The 17,870-nt window shown below is 25.5% G+C and overlaps 2 protein-coding genes and 1 pseudogene across 4 annotated transcripts; 1 reads left to right on the top strand and 2 right to left on the bottom strand.

The window, feature by feature from the left end:
• The first annotated feature begins 871 nt into the window (after nucleotides 1–871).
• Nucleotides 872–3,714, top strand: LOC114121730 (uncharacterized; annotated as a pseudogene).
• On the bottom strand, nucleotides 1,021–8,087 carry LOC114121727 (dynein axonemal assembly factor 1-like). The gene is given in 9 exon segments (XM_027984175.2): nucleotides 1,021–1,255; nucleotides 4,239–4,768; nucleotides 4,771–5,450; nucleotides 5,541–5,605; nucleotides 5,866–5,964; nucleotides 6,073–6,215; nucleotides 6,286–6,507; nucleotides 6,656–6,747; nucleotides 7,876–8,087. Coding segments are annotated over 8 exon segments (1,839 nt in total). The 5' UTR covers nucleotides 7,929–8,087; the 3' UTR covers nucleotides 1,021–1,255; nucleotides 4,239–4,283.
• A 4,368-nt stretch (nucleotides 8,088–12,455) lies between these two features.
• LOC114121747 (acyl-CoA Delta-9 desaturase) lies at nucleotides 12,456–16,758 on the bottom strand. Of its 3 annotated transcripts, XM_027984196.2 has the most exons (7): nucleotides 16,740–16,758; nucleotides 16,262–16,354; nucleotides 15,878–16,130; nucleotides 15,662–15,792; nucleotides 15,386–15,591; nucleotides 15,147–15,329; nucleotides 12,456–12,811 (listed from the first exon to the last, which is right to left on the bottom strand). In XM_027984196.2, the coding sequence occupies exons 3-7, from the start codon at nucleotides 16,011–16,013 to the stop codon at nucleotides 12,493–12,495; spliced, it is 975 nt and encodes a 324-aa protein (XP_027839997.2). In that variant the 5' UTR covers nucleotides 16,014–16,130; nucleotides 16,262–16,354; nucleotides 16,740–16,758; the 3' UTR covers nucleotides 12,456–12,492. The 3 variants fall into 3 exon arrangements, with proteins under 3 accessions (XP_027839997.2, XP_027839998.2, XP_027839999.2); XM_027984197.2 differs by lacking the exon at nucleotides 16,740–16,758 and having other exon boundaries at nucleotides 16,262–16,398; XM_027984198.2 differs by lacking the exon at nucleotides 16,740–16,758 and having other exon boundaries at nucleotides 16,258–16,370.
• Nucleotides 16,759–17,870: the final 1,112 nt, after the last annotated feature.

Below are 17,870 nucleotides of genomic sequence, written 5' to 3'. Positions count from 1 at the left end.
TAAATACATATAATATGCAGAATGTATATGGAGAATTTAACAATAAGATTAAACAACGACCTAAATGTGTAACAATTGTCAAATTCATCTCCAGCATCTGCAGATATTCACTATACAAAGTAGGTAGGTATACCATGAATCATGATGATCTGATGCATTCATATGTAATTCAAATGTAAAATTATCTGTTATTATATATGTTATGTAATTATATGTTTAATATATAATTTTACCTTTTATACATGTATCTATATGAATCCAAAACTTACAGGTAAAAAAAAAAAATATTTGACAGGCGTTATTGTATAGTTAGTTCAGTGTGTAGAAAGGTTTGTAATTGTACTATCTTACATTAAACCTATACTTACTTATATTAAATGTATAATATATTATATATATAGTTGTGTTATTATTATATAAGCCATTAATAATTCAGTCTTAACTGAGAAAATCCGCCATTAAGCTGGTTTTATGTATATTAACACATATTGTAATTTGTATTAGGTGATCACTGATCATACTTAACTTGTAATTTTTGATATTAATATTTATATATTTTTTTTATTAAATGTCACCTTATATGAGTATTATTTTTGATTGTTGTTGAAATTCATAAATTATGTTAACTTAATATAAATAACTAAAAAGGCACACTCGTCTTGACAATTTACAATATTGTTTGAATTTGAATTATCTTTTATAATATATTATCATGCTATCTATTAACAACCTGTAGAGACTTAAATGCGTAGAGCAACGATTGAGATTTTCAAATAATAAAAGTCAAAGAGATTGGGTTTTCTCCTTAAAATTATTGATGCAGTTAAATGTATATGCATATAACTGTTTAGAATATACACGAATGTAGTTATGTAACGACGAAAGTTCATATCAATAAAATAATTGTAATTTATAAATATTTATTTTCGAATATCATTTTTGTTCTTACTGTTTGTCGAATTACTGTTTTTTTTAACTATACACATCTGCCAATGGTAAGAAATAAACGATAAGTTATTAGTAAGCGATATTCGTTTTATGTTTGACAATGTTACCTTTTAAAACATTAAGAATAATAGTTAAAGAAATATTTTAATAATAAAGTAACTTACGTGATTTTAATCTTGTTATCATTATTATACATGATTACAATTCAAAGTACATTCATCGCTCTGTTTTAGTATACAATTTGAAATAATTTTAGCTGTACTTATAATTTCATTACTAAATATTTCTTCCATCAGAATTTTAGCGTCTGTAATAAAGAAATGAATAATATACAAAAAGCTCATATTTTTAATACGGAAATGTTAAATGTTCCTATGACTGAAAAATACACAGAAAATTCTAACGGATCTAATGATTGTTTTGATAAAACTAAAAGTAAATTTCCAGTTTAAACTTTGAATATTATTTATTATAAATTATTATAGAAGTTGGTGTACCTAAAAGTGATTTATATAATATACGACTAATATTACACATTATTAGATAATACTAAAATTGTAATATTATAGTATTATAATTTAATAATATCTGTATTTTATTACTCATTTTACTCAATTTTAGTGGAAGAGCTTTTTGATAACGAAAAAATCTCCGATGTTAGTGATGTTTCAGATAATTTAAAAGAAATGCAGGTACGATAACTGTTCCTTAAATTAATATAAATTTAAATTCAGATTAGTCGAATATCGTACAATAAATTAAATACCGATGTTAAACCTACCTACCTATCCCCTTTATTTATATAATGAAAAGCTCCTTCTAATTTATTGTTTGTTATTGTTATAATTATTATTATAAATAACAGTTAAACTTCCAGTGGGTATAGAAATAATAGGAAGTTATAGATTTTAAACTATTTTTCAGTTTAATTGTACAATACTCGGAATATAATTTTGTTCGTATGTTTTTATTTTATTTTATTATCTTTTTTTTTTTTTGTACATAGTGGAAAATGGTCGATGATGACGATGGACTAAATTTAAACTACGAGAATAAAATACAATTAGAAATGATTGAAAAAGAGTTGGAGAGATTAAAGGTTGTTAACTGTGCATGTGTCATCCTATAAGATATCATTAAGTTTTTATAATAAATTATATATTATAGCTTATAATAAACAATATTTTTAGAAACAAAACGAGCTCATTACGGATAAAGTTCATTTAATTACCAACAAATACAAGTTTAGAAATGATCAGATAACAATGATCAAAGTCGAGACGGACAAGTATACACAATAGCATTAATACGCGCATCTTTTACTCGATTCATATAAATTGGAAAATTATTTTTGATTATTGTGTTATCGTTGCTTTTATATTAATCATATGTATATTTTATAAAGTGTTCAAAACGAAATGAAAAAAATACACGACAGAAAAATTAAAAAAGAATTGGAAAATGTAATATGCTGTAAAACCGTAATTGATAAAATGGCGAGAATCCATAGCCATATAGACAATTTTAAAGTGATCGTAAACAATTTGGAGACCGCTGTGGAAGAGACGAGTGAAAATAAAAAAATCATGACAGAAATAATGGAATTGTCCGAGTATATGAAAAACCAGTATTGTTTTGAGGTAACCGAAAATCAACGGCACTTTACCGAGCAGATCAGTAAACATGTTAGTGAAATCGACCAGTTAAATGCGTACATGAACATTAAATCTAAAGAAGTCGACGAGTGGGAAAAACGCATCACCGACCAACAACTTTGCATTACTATGCATCAGAAATTACTGATACGCGTCGAAAAATATATAACCGATATGGTATACAATAATTTTACAATTTATATTTATTATTAATTGACATTGAAAATCGATATACTGATGATGCAATTGGCACGCTTATAGTCTATTTCAAATTCGTTGTTATACATATTATATAACTGTGTGTAAGGTAGATATAAATATATAATAGGCAGAAGATAACATGGGTGCTTAATTAATTGCCTTAACCTACAGTTGAATTTTTCGAAAACTAATCTTTTTTTTTACAACTTCATTAGTCATAAAAGTATTAATTTTCCTATACGCATAAATTATTATTATAACATACAATTGCGCATCCAATACATTTCAACATACTGCAGTCAATAGTCATGGATTATAAATAGTATTTATAATCAATGGTAGTACGTACTATTATGTAAGCTTATTAAAATGTATATTAATCGTATGTCCATATTATATAGCAATAAATGTCGAAAAAATTAATGATTACTTGATATTAAAGTATCAAAATTACTATAATATTACAGTTATCAATTATCGTTTCGCACATAAAAAAAATGGAGAATGAAAATAATCAGTTAGTAGTGCCTAACGAGAACCAAAAAGAAACTGTTTTAAAATTAGCTGTGAGTAATATCTACGCATAGTATGTATTATTGCTTTTTATATACCTATAGGTATTAAGTATATAATTTTTTTTTTGTAAATGTTGGTCATAAATTTATCGCTTTCTTTATAAAAACGGCATATACTTGTATTAATAGGTATCAATTAATACGATATTATGATATATATATAATATACATATATACCATATACCTGTATATAAATATTTGTTATAACGATACATTTTTAGATTAAGTTAGATAAAAAAAAAAAAAACAACTAATAAACCCATTTTATAGAAACAACTGGAAGAAATTCACACGGAATCATTGAAAATGTGGGAAGTTCAAGACATGACGATTGATTTGAATATAAAATGTATGGAGTAACAACTAACATGTAAAAAATGTCGACGATGAAAACGATTTTTATATTAAACGTTTTAAATAAAGTTTAACAACTCATAATATTGAAGTCATGAAACCACGAAACCATAACAATAACTTATCATTTTTAAGTAATGTAGCAATAAGTTACTGTTGAAATATTACTATTTCATACCAGACATGCGGTTATTTCCTTAAAAGCCTACTTCTTAACTCTTAATATATTATTTATAAATAATAGGTCGGGAAAAATAGATTACGAATTTACGAGGTGTTTCTCTACTCCCATTAATTCATTTGCAGTAGATAACCTAACCTGCACTATTCAACAATATGAAAAAACCAACATTGTTGGGTTTAATATTTTGATTTTCGATTATATTATTATTTTGTATTTTATGTATATTCTAAATATTTTGCACAAACATATGCAAATAAAAAAATGATAAAATATTTAAGTAGAATAAATCAATGCTTTAGAATCAATATAATTGTAATATACTTTGCAGAAATGTCCATATGTTTTCATCAGTTTATGATTATTAATTTATTCAGAACTTTTTTTAATATAATACTCTTCTTCTGTTTGAGATGACAACAACCATGGAAGTCGAATAGGAATTTCCTCGGTTTCAGTTTGATCAGATTTGAAGTTTGTAAATAAAATCGGCTCTTCTTCGACATTATTATGATCAATTATGTCCAGAGTATACGGCTTTTTTGCGCATAGAATTTGTGAAGTTTTAATAGTTTTCTCCGAACCTAATATAGGTGAACTTTCGACGCATTTTTGTAAATCACTTTCAAAAGTTTCAGAATCACTGTCCTTAAATGTTTTATTTTCGATTGATCCGTCGACATTCCGATAACGATTATTTGCTTCATTATTATTATTATTATTGTAGTTTTCATTACTATTCTCATCGTCGTTGAAATCCAAATACATCTCTACACATTTTTCTTTTTTGTTTGAATTTGATTCGGCATCGACGTAATAATTTGTCTCTTTAGAAACAAACTCATTTTGGTATGTTCAATGACCGAGCTAATCGATTCGTTTAAACTTAAACCGTCATTGGTACACTGCTTAAGAGATGGTTCGGTATTGATACCTGTGGCGATATTCACCACCTCGCTCTCAAGCGTGTCGGCTTTACTGTCAACGGAGTTTTTGCAATTTTCGTCAAGTCTTTCTGCAGGTTTGTCACCATCTTTTGCGATGATTGTAGGGCTACAACCATCGATGTCTTCTCGACTTTCGCTGGCACAGTCCGCTGTGGCGGTGCAGGTACTTGGTTCTCGCTTTCTATCAGTCGAGCTATCTACTACGTCATTCTCGAGATCTCTTAAACTATCGTTGTGGGTACTATTGTCGCATATCGAAGAATCGTCTTCGCCGTCGTCATTATCAATAATTTCGCATACCAATGGATTTGTGGCTTTAGTAGACGATCCATCGTCGGTGGAATCGGAATCTTCGTCCAAAGAGTCGCATTCGTCGTAAAAGTCTTTAGACACAACCAGACTGTCTGTAGAATCTCTCCCTTCGAAACTTCCCTGAAAGCCGCTGTCCCCGGAGGCCGACGGGGTAATTTGTACATTCCTATTTCGACGCAAGCTCATTATTGCGCGTACGGAATCCGTAATGGTTTTTTGTTCTTCTGCATTTAATTTACTTCTCATGGCTTGCTCTGCTTCGATTCCACCAGTACTCCTTAAAATTTAAAATATATGTATTATTACCTACAGGCATAACTACGGTATAAGTAATTTCTAACGTGTGAAATTTCTAATTAATTCTCACCAAGCTTCTGCGCACAAACGGTCCTTTTTGAATATTGGTCTCTCATCCAGATTAAGAAGTTCCTTCTGTAAAAATAGGTACAATTAACTTACTTAAATTAAATTAATATACATTATTATTTAATTATTTTATATAACAAAATACCTATGATACAAGTATATATGAAAACGTTCGTTATTACATTATATGGCTAAAATATTCTCCAATCGATTTTGTTTATGACAAAAACATATACATAATATAAGTGCTAACCACGAGGATACAACTACAAAAAATTAGAATAATACCTATGCTATTTAATTTTTAATAGAATTTTAAAACTTACACATTTTATTGTTAATGTTTTCCGATAGTTTTTGATCTTCGAAATCACATTATTTCCAGTTAAAGACAGAACACGCAAAGATTCCATATTAGTGAATATCTATAAAGTTAGTGAAAAAAAGTACATTATAGGTATACATTATATTAATGTATTATCCGTTATAGAAAGTATACGTATAACTTAGTAGTTAGCTAGATATCAATTTACATCGACGATTTCTGGATCATCTAAGTAGTTATATGAAAGATCAAGTATAGACAAGGTTTTACAGTTGACCAAATGAGAAATATCGTTCGCTGAAGAAAGCTTGTTGTGAGATATAATCAACGAATTAAGGTCCTGCAAGTGATCTAAAATTGATTTAAAAATAAATAATAACTATTTTTTTTTTTAATTAAACGCGCATGTTGTAATACTTGCCTAAGTTTTCAATAACTTTAACGAAATTATGGCTCAAATTTAGCGTGTTAAGTTTGACCAAGGAATCGAGATTTTCGATTTTGGAGATGGCGTTGTTGTGCATGTACAAACCGACAAGCTTTGTTTGATTTTCCAGTCCAGAAATGTATGTTAGGCAATTGTTTTCTATCCATAGACATTTTAGCCCAGTATATTCTTCCAAGTTTTCAATCTTTGAAAATCCTTGAAATAACATTGCGTAGTTATATTAATTACACATAAGTATCTGTAGATTTATTTTTAAGAGTTAAGCAAAACTCTCGGCCCGAATATAATTATTATGACAAATTTGCATACATATCTACACATTTACCACATATTTTTGGCATACCTTTAAAATGGAGATACAAAACATCATTATGACGAGGAATCATGTACAATTTATTTTGTTTACATATTTCTCTGAGCGTTTCTTTCGTCATTCTGAAAATCATATTTGTATTTAATTTTGTTTATTCATAATTTTATGACTTAAAACAAAGTTTCATTTAGGAAAAAATGCAGATATCTAGATGGCTAGATAAAGTATGTAATATTCGTTGTATTATTATTCCAGATAAATTTACCACAATCATACATTCTTACTCCAATAAATGTATTGTGGTACTCCATCACTTTACACTTACAATAAATACTATCGCATAATATAACCATGAGTAAATATAATTAATAATTATATATTGTCAATCTAAAATTAGAAAATAATAACTAAATGTAGTATTACTACTATTAACGTAGTATAAAATAAAAATATAGTATAGCATAACACATTGACTATGTATAGTATATTTATATATATACTACCTAGTACCTAGATATCTATGAACCTATGTCCTATAATTGATGAAATATGCTACAGCATTAATAAAGTTTGTGCACTATTTTCAGGCTGTATAGATAGAGAGCGAGATAAATATTAAATTAGCTTTAACAGAATAAAGAGATAGGTAGGTATTTAATTGTTTGAATAGTACTATATAGGGCCTATAATTACTGAAAATTATTTAAGTAAAAAATTATAAAAAATTATAAAACAACACATCACAATCTATAAACAATATTAAAAAAAAAACTCAAGAGTATAATGTTATACAGGGTAATTCTATTATCATTCTTTTAAAAATCATTACATCTTTAAAAATATTTTTCTTAAATTATTCACAATCAAAATAAAATAACATTTTTCATTGTTATTACTTTTAAGTTTGTTACTTTTTTGAATGACAACATATATTTTAAAAGTATAATTTAAAATAAATGTTATTTTATTTCGACTATAAATTACCTATATAAAAGAAATTTTTAAAAAAATATTAATCGTTTTTGAAATAATGAGTGGTTTTAATTGATAAAATAATTACTTGATATTACAAAGGTAATACTAGAAATAGTGTATTATGTATATTATTAAACTCTTAAGCACTATGTGTATTTCTAAGTTCGTTGAATTAGCGAGTTATTTCTAATGTATCTTGTAAATATTTTAATCACGATCAAGTGCAAATGCAATATAATTTAATACAATATAATATCGACGATTTTGTAACATACCCAGGCGCGAGACGTTTATGAAAACCATCTTTCGTTTCATCAATTTTTTCCATATTTCCGATACTACCTATGATTAATTGTGCTTGAATTATTTTACAAATTAATTTAACCACAATCCTTTTTGAATGTAGACAAGTTCGAGAGTGGACATACTATTTCAGTCGATAATAACTACCTCTGCGTATCCATAGTGATGAGTGATAACAATATCATAGGTACCTATAACTGGTAAATGAAATAGATTAGTTTTTATGGAAAATAATATTTACTTAACGACAAAACATAGTTACGTAGATAATAGATTTATTATAATAATAATGTACTGTAAAGTGTATTCTATTGGTTAAAACTTAAAATATTATAGATTATGAACTAGACAAAATAATAATATAATAATAATTTTTTATAAATATCGATTAAAAATTATTTCCCGCGTAGAAAATGTTCTTGAAAATTTAGCGCAATATCTCTAAGTTTTTCTTATATCAATATAAAAATATTATAAAATATAAATGATATACCTATTATTGAATTCAAATTTAACATAATATTGGAGTGCCTTTGACTATAATTTCACTATTTTATTTTATAGACGCGTCATACTTATTTTTATAACATTTTAATCATTTTATTTTTTTATCATAGTTTATGTGGTTGAACCCTATACATTTAACCGTTGAGACTACTTTGACTATTTTTGTTGCATACTCTTCATTTATTGAAAAAAAACCTATTTCACATTAAATGATTATTTAACTCGATGAAATACCAATCAATCGTGACAGCCAGCTGTCACGTGTATGCATCTTCTCATTTATAGTAGGTACATATAATGAGAATCTCTAATAAATGTGATTCCAATAAATTTAATTTAATGCAGTAAGTTCATCCACATATAGGTAATCATATTTTAATACAGCTGTCAAGGGGTTAAACATATATTATATAACATTTTATTATTTAATTTATTTATAAATTAATAATGCGCATACCTTAGTTATCGAGTAATTGTAGGAAATATAAAATTTAAGTAATTACAATATAACAATAATAAAAAATAATATATAAATATATTATTGCACGTGTATTACAGTTAAACGTTTGAAAATATTGCTGTTTAGGAACCTTAACAAATTTTGTTCAATTTGTTTTTGATTAAATAACAATTTATCACGACTGTCTATTATAATATTTAATAATTATTATTACTTTAACATTTTCTAAAAAAAAAAAAAATTAATAAGTCCAAGTATAATATAATAATAATACACGAATGTTTTTCATGAAACTGTTTCCAATATTTAACTTATCGACTGGACGACATAATACATGAAATTTAACAATAATATACTATATCTACGTAAATACATTATGCTACCTTTAAAATTCTAACAAAATACTATTTTAAGAAAATGTATTGGAAAACGAAAATCAAAAAATTTAATACTATAACAAGCTTTAATTTTCATAATAGTTATAGGTAGAATTTATGTTTTTGTATTTTTTTGGTGATACGTAGTTTGTATTTTAACATTGATTTAACAACAATATATTTTAATTATATATGATGTATAGGACACCACTATACGATTAGGTACAATGTATATTGTATATATTATACCTATATTGGTTATTACTGTATTGAAACAGTTTTACAAACATCTAAAGTATTTTTATTTATGTAAAAATATTATAACAATAAGTATATAAGTATTTAGCGTATATCTAATGTCATGTAAAACTCGTAATAGTAACAGTTCAAGTTATTGATAAATACAAACCGAAGTGGAGAAGACAAAAAAAGTTCAATGGAAGTATTTACAACTTAATTAGTTGATCTTATAATTAACAAACAAATATAATCATTGATAAATATTGGTACAAAGTTTAGTTAAAGGTTAAATGAGTATTCTAAACATCGTTATCAATAAGACAATAAATACTTTTGTCTGAATCATATATATACACAAATACCTACCTATATCTGTGAATATTACTTGTCTTGAACTCTTTAATTTTTAGGTCATGTTCGTAAATTAATAGTTTTCATTTGAACGATAACAAACTGTATTTTTTACTAATTTAATCCATCTATATGTAGTAAGTACTAATATATTTCTAATATTTTTCTGATTTTTCTGTACAGTTATAGTGTTTCCCAAACCTATATAGTTTTAATTTTATCAAATCACTTAAAATACATATAGTTTTAGTGAATTAGGTATGCATTTTAAAAACATACTGCAAATTGTGATTTATTGTATATTTGATTATTTTTTTTCGTCATGGTGCAAATATTTTGTTATTCATGCATATAGGTTAGGTTAATTGAGTAGATACGAGTACAATAATTAAAATAATTAATGCAAATTTAATGATCGATCGGCGATTACCAATATAAAATATTATGTGGCATTATATCTCAATTGTATTATCATTATGGTAATTTGTAATAATTATAATTACTATAATAAACTTTTAAATGAATTCTGCAATCAACATATCTAAATAGTAAATACAGATTACAATATAACGGCAATTTTTACAATATTCTAGAGCAATAATTTAAAAGTTCAAATGCAATATTAAACAATTTGGTTAACTAATAATTATTTATTAATACATACACTTCTTTGATGCTGTATAAACATTAAATAAGCAATATTAATGTATAATCATTGAGTTTAAATTTATTAGAACTTAAAAATACTCGATAATACTATATAATATATAGATATAATTAATTGATAACCTCTACGAGTACAATTTTATTGTTATAGACTATAACTTATAGTGTCATAAACTCATAACTCATAAGTCTTTTTTTCCAAGTGTCTTTATTGTAACTGAAAAAACATAATTTATATATACATTTTATGACTCATGTGTTATGGTTAATATTATACTGCAGTTCATATAATTATAATTATGGATTATTGCTTACATCGAAGTATAGGCAATAATTTGTAGAACACCAAAATATAAATTATTACTTACTTTAAATACGAACCTAATTATTTTGTTCTATTGTTAGTTGATTAGTCATGTAGAGATAGATTTTTATGTTAAGTATATTTTTACTCAAATATAGAATAGGTGGACGCCACTTATAAGACTCACAGAAACAAAGTTCAGTCGTTTATTAGACTCAAAATCGTCTGCAATGGTCCGGAAGTATCCAAATACATTACAAAAAATTCGGCTTTAAGACTCAAATTTCGTAAAAAAAAAAAAAGTGGTAGAAAATAAACATTTTTGATTAAAATTTAGAAGTAGATGGGTTTTGAAAATGTACATATTTTTATTGATTATTACTTATTAGTTATTAGTGATTTCGATTCATGCTTTATAATATGTGTATGTAGGTACAACAAATTTTATCGCATTTCACATTTATCGCGATTGTCGTATTATCTGATTTCATTTATTTACTAATAAGTAATATTTATTAAAATAGATTAAAGTAAGCAAAATATGTAATAAAATATAATTCATAAATTAAAAATTTTGTTTTTTTTCTCCACTTCGCTTATATAAGATTCATTTAGTTATAAGACTCACTCTTTGTGCTGGTCCCAAAGTGAGTCTTATAATTGACGTCTACTATATAAGATGATACATGGTTAATTTTTAAATAACTATTTCTTAGAGTCAGTTGTCAGTACTGGAATATATTATGTAATCATCATAATCATATATTCATATGTTTTATATATAATATTAAATATTCTATGATATTATTAAATTAATTATAATTTATAACGAATCAACTACCTAAATACAACTGGATAAATTTAGAAAAAAAATATACGTTTCTTAACAATTTTATAAATTGTAATATATTTATAAGACAACCATTTTTAGGAAGTAAGTTTGTAATTTATTATTATTCAATATTGTTTGATTAATAAAGTTATTATTATAGTATTATATATTTTTATACTAATTATCATCTGTATCCATGAAATATAAGAAATATAATATCCAAATAGGTATTTATTAATTTGGTATTCCAATATTTCAGTATTTAGATCAATTTTATTTAATATCATAATTTACACTATTTGTTATTTAAAATATTATACATTTAATTTGATGATTAAATTGTAATTGTGTATTGTTATGTATTAGGTAAGTATACTGAAAATGATTTTGATAAATTATCACGATTCATAAACGTGCAGTTTTGTAAATTATGTAACGTTATATGAAACTATAGAAGAACAAGAAATATATTTAATTAATTTTTTTATGCTAATAAAAATACTTAGCTTTCAAACTAGGGTCTTACACAATATTAGTAAATATATTATCAAAACTAATTTACAACAATTGTTTTTTGTTCATAATCACATATAGGTCAGTTACCTACCTAGTACCATAAATTATAGATTATAATTATTATTTTTCTCATTATTATTTTAAAAGTTTTACTTACAATGAATTATCTGAACTTAGAAATTAGAATTCTTATAACCAATGATAGCAAACAGGTACATTTGTCTTAACCTACGAAAGCACATAAGACATAACTTAATTACTTCTTGTGATGGTTAGGATTATTATAGATGTACAAATGATAAAGTATAATAATATATATATATATATTAATTGTAATCAAGAAGGTATCCTTTCTAAATCTAATTCACATTTTATTTTGAGAAGATTTGGATCAAACGCATATTTTTCTGCACATTGATTGAATTCTCGTCCAGTGGTAGCCGCTTCAATCATAGCTTTTCTCATTCCATCGGAATCTATTGTTCTCAGATTGGTCACTAATCGCAATGCTGCCCACACTCTTATATGAGCCGTCATGCACCCGTGATTATAATTACCGTATTCGCCGCATTGGTAGTCCCATGGTAACGTGTAATGGTATTGAGGCCACAAGCTTTTGTTTATGAGAAATACTAAGTTTGTTTGAATGGAGTACCTGAAACGAATAAAATGATTACAATTAAAATCTAATTTATAAGTTTATCCGTATATTTTTGAACAACGCAATTAATATTGATAAAAGTTGTCTTGAGACTTATTAAGAAATTATTAACGATAATGCATATAGCTATGTACATCGGATTACTTAAATCAATAACAACTCAAGTTTTTTTTTAACTCTATATCGTAATCATATTTTCATTGGTATAGCTTTTTAGTAAATAGCTAATATGTAAATACCATATAAGATATAACCATATGTTATAATTATTAAACCTATATTTTAAATATAAAATTAATTAAATAATTTTTATAAAGTCGATATTATATATTTTTACATATTGATTAGAAAATATTGTTAATGGTAAGAAATTTAACTATTATATATTTTTCCCCTTATATTTATTTATATATATATATACTTATTACTAATATACTTTTATGTTTGAATTTGGAAAAAATAATAATCGTATTTATATGCATATGATTAGGTATGATCAAGTATTAGGAAAAAAAATGTAATATTGCAATAATTCTGATATTTGTACTATAAGCTATATATTTTATTGTTTAGAATGTTTATAGGTTAGTTCAGTGTCTATTATCTTTGTTATATAGATCGAAAGTTATGTGCTGTAATATTAAATATTCATTTGTTATATAGTCATATTACACTCATATAAATTGTTTTCCTTTCAGTATACTATTGTTAAAAAATAATATAAAATATTATTTAATGAAAAATATTTTATTGGTTACTTTATACTGCTTACTATTTATTATTATAATATTCTATATGGTTGGTAGTTCCCTGATGAATGACCACCTGAGGATTTTAGCAACTAACAATAACACGCCATATCCTACTTAACCATAATCGTTGGGATAAAAATAATATCTAACTAAAATCTCTCCCAAATTAAAAAAAATATATTCTATATAAATTAAACATATACTTGAATTATTATAATAATAATTTATATCAATAAATGATTTTTTTAAATGTATTATGGGAGGCGTGAGGGTTCCTCCCCTACTTTCCATGACACTATTAAATGTTAAACACCCCTGTAAAATGAATCCTAGATACGCCACTGAATAATATGGATTACATATTTTATGTACTTAATGATTTACATTTATTTTTAACCGTTTTTGAAATGATATTTTTAATTTAAGTTAGGATTAGGAAATAATATTGTCTTCTTATAATATTAATGTGATAGTACAAAGTATAAGTAGGTATATATTTAAATATATTATTATATCAATAATGGACATTGGTCATTAATAATTAGTATTCAGCTACTACCCTCCAAACCATGTATAATTTTTACTTATTTTAAATATAAAAATATAAGATAACACAATTTAAGAACTTTTAATACCTATTGTACATCGGGAAAAATTATATGATTTACTATCTACTGAAGATATGAATAACAGCTATTTATTTATCTTAGTTATAAGTTATAACCTAGATAGTTTTGTTCAATATTATATTTTATTATTATAGCATACATTTCAAGTGTAATAAGTTTTGTAAAAAAATATATGTATAATAAAATAAATAATAATTCGATTTGATTAAAATGTTTACAGTTATAATAGTTATATTAACTAAATGTTTTTCTTAGTTTTTTTTCTCTGGACATTTTTGAATAATTTGATCGAACTAGTTGAAGCAAGCTTATTTTCAGTTGTTAAGACACCAAGGTACCTAATTAAGGTGCCTTTATCAACCAAAACTTTTTTTTATGTTTTTAATTGGTTTCTTACCTTGCTAAAAGCTCTTTCTGTTTCAGCGACTTTTACTAGTAGTATACAATGTACTTAATAAGCAAACGAAGTGTTTATAAAAAAAAATTGTAAATTATTCGCATAAATTTAATTTAAAATTTGCAAAGGAAAAATATCAGTTTTTAATTGAAAAATAATGCAAAATTGCTATGTGCAGTTAATTATTTATTTAAAATTTTTACGTAGCCTCATCGGGAATCCTAAACCAATGGTAAGGTCCTCAGTCCTCACTAAAACCAAGATAATTTACCATATATCTATTATATAGCTTTTTTCTATTTTATAATTAAGTAAAATGTTTATAGTTACAAGTTATAAATTATAAACGCTATAGTACAATTTTATAAGTTGCATTAGAACAAAGAATATTAAAACCATATGTTTAGATATTATATAAGAAATTATAATATGCATTTTAACTACAGTATGTATAGTTAAATACATTTTATTAAATGAGTAAATTTATCAGTATAGTTTGTTGGCTTTTTTCAATATCGATAAAATAATACGAAATTTATTTTAAAAATTACTTGTTGAGTGGTTCTAGTCCCCAAATTATCGTAGCCGCATTTAAAATCCAACTGTAATGTAACGATACTGTTACTCTGAAGAATCCAACTATGAAAATTGAACAAATAAGTGACTCATCCCAAAGTTCAGATGGCAAAAATACAGTGAGCATTAATAACAATGGAGCCAGCAACCAGTAAAGTCTAAAGTGAAACATAAAAATCAAATAATTAATGAAAACTTAATTGAAATGATTTACCTTTTTTGCCACATTACAATAGGATCTTGCTCCAAATCTTTAATATCAATAGTTTTTAACAATTTCTCATGGTCAGGATGACTTGTAACAAATTTGTTTGTAATATATGCGTACAAAAATCCTCGACTTGGGTTAAACGGATCTTTTTCTGTACCAAAATGCTCATGATGCAATCGGTGTTCTAACACCCAGTCGTAAATTGATCCCTGAAAATAATATTATTATTGTATTAGAATATTTTATACACCAAATTTGCATTTGATGATTTGCATATACTTGACATATTAAGGTCTGTGCAAATGCCAAGAATACTCTAAGTATACTAGCGGCTTTGAAACTTATATGTGTCCATAATCGATGAGCTCCAACAGTTAAGCCGAGGACAGACATGTGGATAAGACATATCGCTATAAAAATGATTACAAATATACTATTATAAAATAGGTACTATATTTATTAAACTAATAAATCAATAAAAATATGAATAATTACTATAAAATATAGTAGTCCATTTTGCTTGGAAAACTGCGAGGTAAAGTCCAACCAAAGCAGAAAAATGAAGGTATAAGTAATAAAGGACACTCGGCCATCGCGTTTCTCTTGGTATTCTTATTTCCTTGTCGGTCATTATAAATAAGTCTAATCAAATTGACCGATTTTAAAATATTTATTCGTGCACGTTCGTCAATTTAAAATATATGTTGAGCACGATATGTCTTATGAATACTGATTCAGATACGCATTTCTGCAAAAAATAAAATGCTATACAATAAAATTAATTATAAAAATTGATATCTACGAATATCATGTAACAAATTGTATGCGTTATTTGTGTAAAATATAATTAATTGGCTTACCATAAATATACGTACTTACCTTAATGTTGAAAAATTCTTCGTTGAAGTCCGGCGAACGACTGTACGAACGTATGCACCTCTTGAAGGTCAATCGTATTCGTCGACCTGTTGGCTTTACATACATACGATTTAATAGAATAGATTTATAGTATGGCGTCTACGTTTGTCGCATAGTAATTATTATGCGTATTTATTTCATATATTGTACTTGTTATTTAGGTTAAACAATAGTTTATCCAAATAATGCGCATATTACCTATGTACCTATATATTGTCGAGTAATAATGATTTATCAAACGACCGTAATAATAAATGAAATCAATGTATCCCGGAAATCCTGTACTGTACACTGTTGTATATAATATTATACATGATATTTACCCGTTAGTCTTAGTCTTACATTTCTCAAAAAATATGTTCATAACGTTATTACAACAAGTAATTATAACATGTATTAAAGGCACAAGCACAAGTATCAACATAAAACTGCTCAGTACCTTTTCTTGCAGTTCTTATAATCTTATTACGTAGATCTCCGATTTTGGGTTTGTATATGTAGATAGTGCTATTAATTTTTACACGAACATTATATACTTATTAGTGAATTTATAGTTTGTAAGCCGAAATGACGAAAAATTATATTATTATGGTAATGTAATTAATAGCTTGTCTATAATATTACACACGTGATGAAAAAAGCCACAACCTACCGATGCTATACGAATACAGCAGTATATAACAATAAAATATTGTGTTGAATCGACAATCGTTATTTGACGATTAACGCATTTGGAATACTAATGAATTCATTAAAATTGTGCGCCTTTTAATAAAAGCAATCGATATATGATTAGTCATTAACATCAAGTCTGAATTTTACGTTGCATGTATTATAATTCAACTATAATATATGAACAAATATCTGTGTAGATAGATAGCAAATACAAATGCTAACTCTATGTAGTATCTAACTTTAACGGAAAATATGACATTTAATTGATGTTGACAATAGTTAGTCTTAGTCTATTACTATAATATCTGATTTAGTAAGGAATTTACCTCAGTAACTAGTCATTTATGATAAAGTCTTTATGTGATAAAAAAAAATATTTTCGATAACTCAAATTTATTTTTTACTCCAGACTGTTTTGAATTATCAATGTTTCACTGTAATACCAATTATTTACAAATCATAATTTTATACACCTATTATTTTTTACTACATTGATTTTTGTTTTTTTATTTTTGTTTAAGTAACGTCAATATTTATCCATATTATTGCATGGTAAACTTCTGTAACACTTAGCATTACATAGTCTAGTAAATGCATGACAAACACATTTAATCAAATTTTAAGCGCATTTCATTTAAATTTATTTTGAAAAAGAAATTATGAAACACAATTATTATTAACACTTCGCTATTTACTATTTCAATACAAAAAACGCCACAAACAGTATTGTGTCATTTATATGTGTCATTAATATTTACATAATTTGTAAATTGTATTATAAGTTATAACCAATAAAAACGATAGTATAAAACTGGGTTAACCATATTATACTATATTGGTGAATGTATGTAAATTGATCGAAAAACAATTGCTCTCAAACGACAATTGATCGAAG

Source organism: Aphis gossypii, chromosome 2 (assembly GCF_020184175.1).
Source record: "Aphis gossypii isolate Hap1 chromosome 2, ASM2018417v2, whole genome shotgun sequence".
In the NCBI taxonomy this organism is placed as follows: domain Eukaryota; kingdom Metazoa; phylum Arthropoda; class Insecta; order Hemiptera; family Aphididae; genus Aphis; species Aphis gossypii.
Note: the sequence above shows the minus strand (reverse complement) of the source record. Positions and strands in the feature narration are given on the sequence as shown.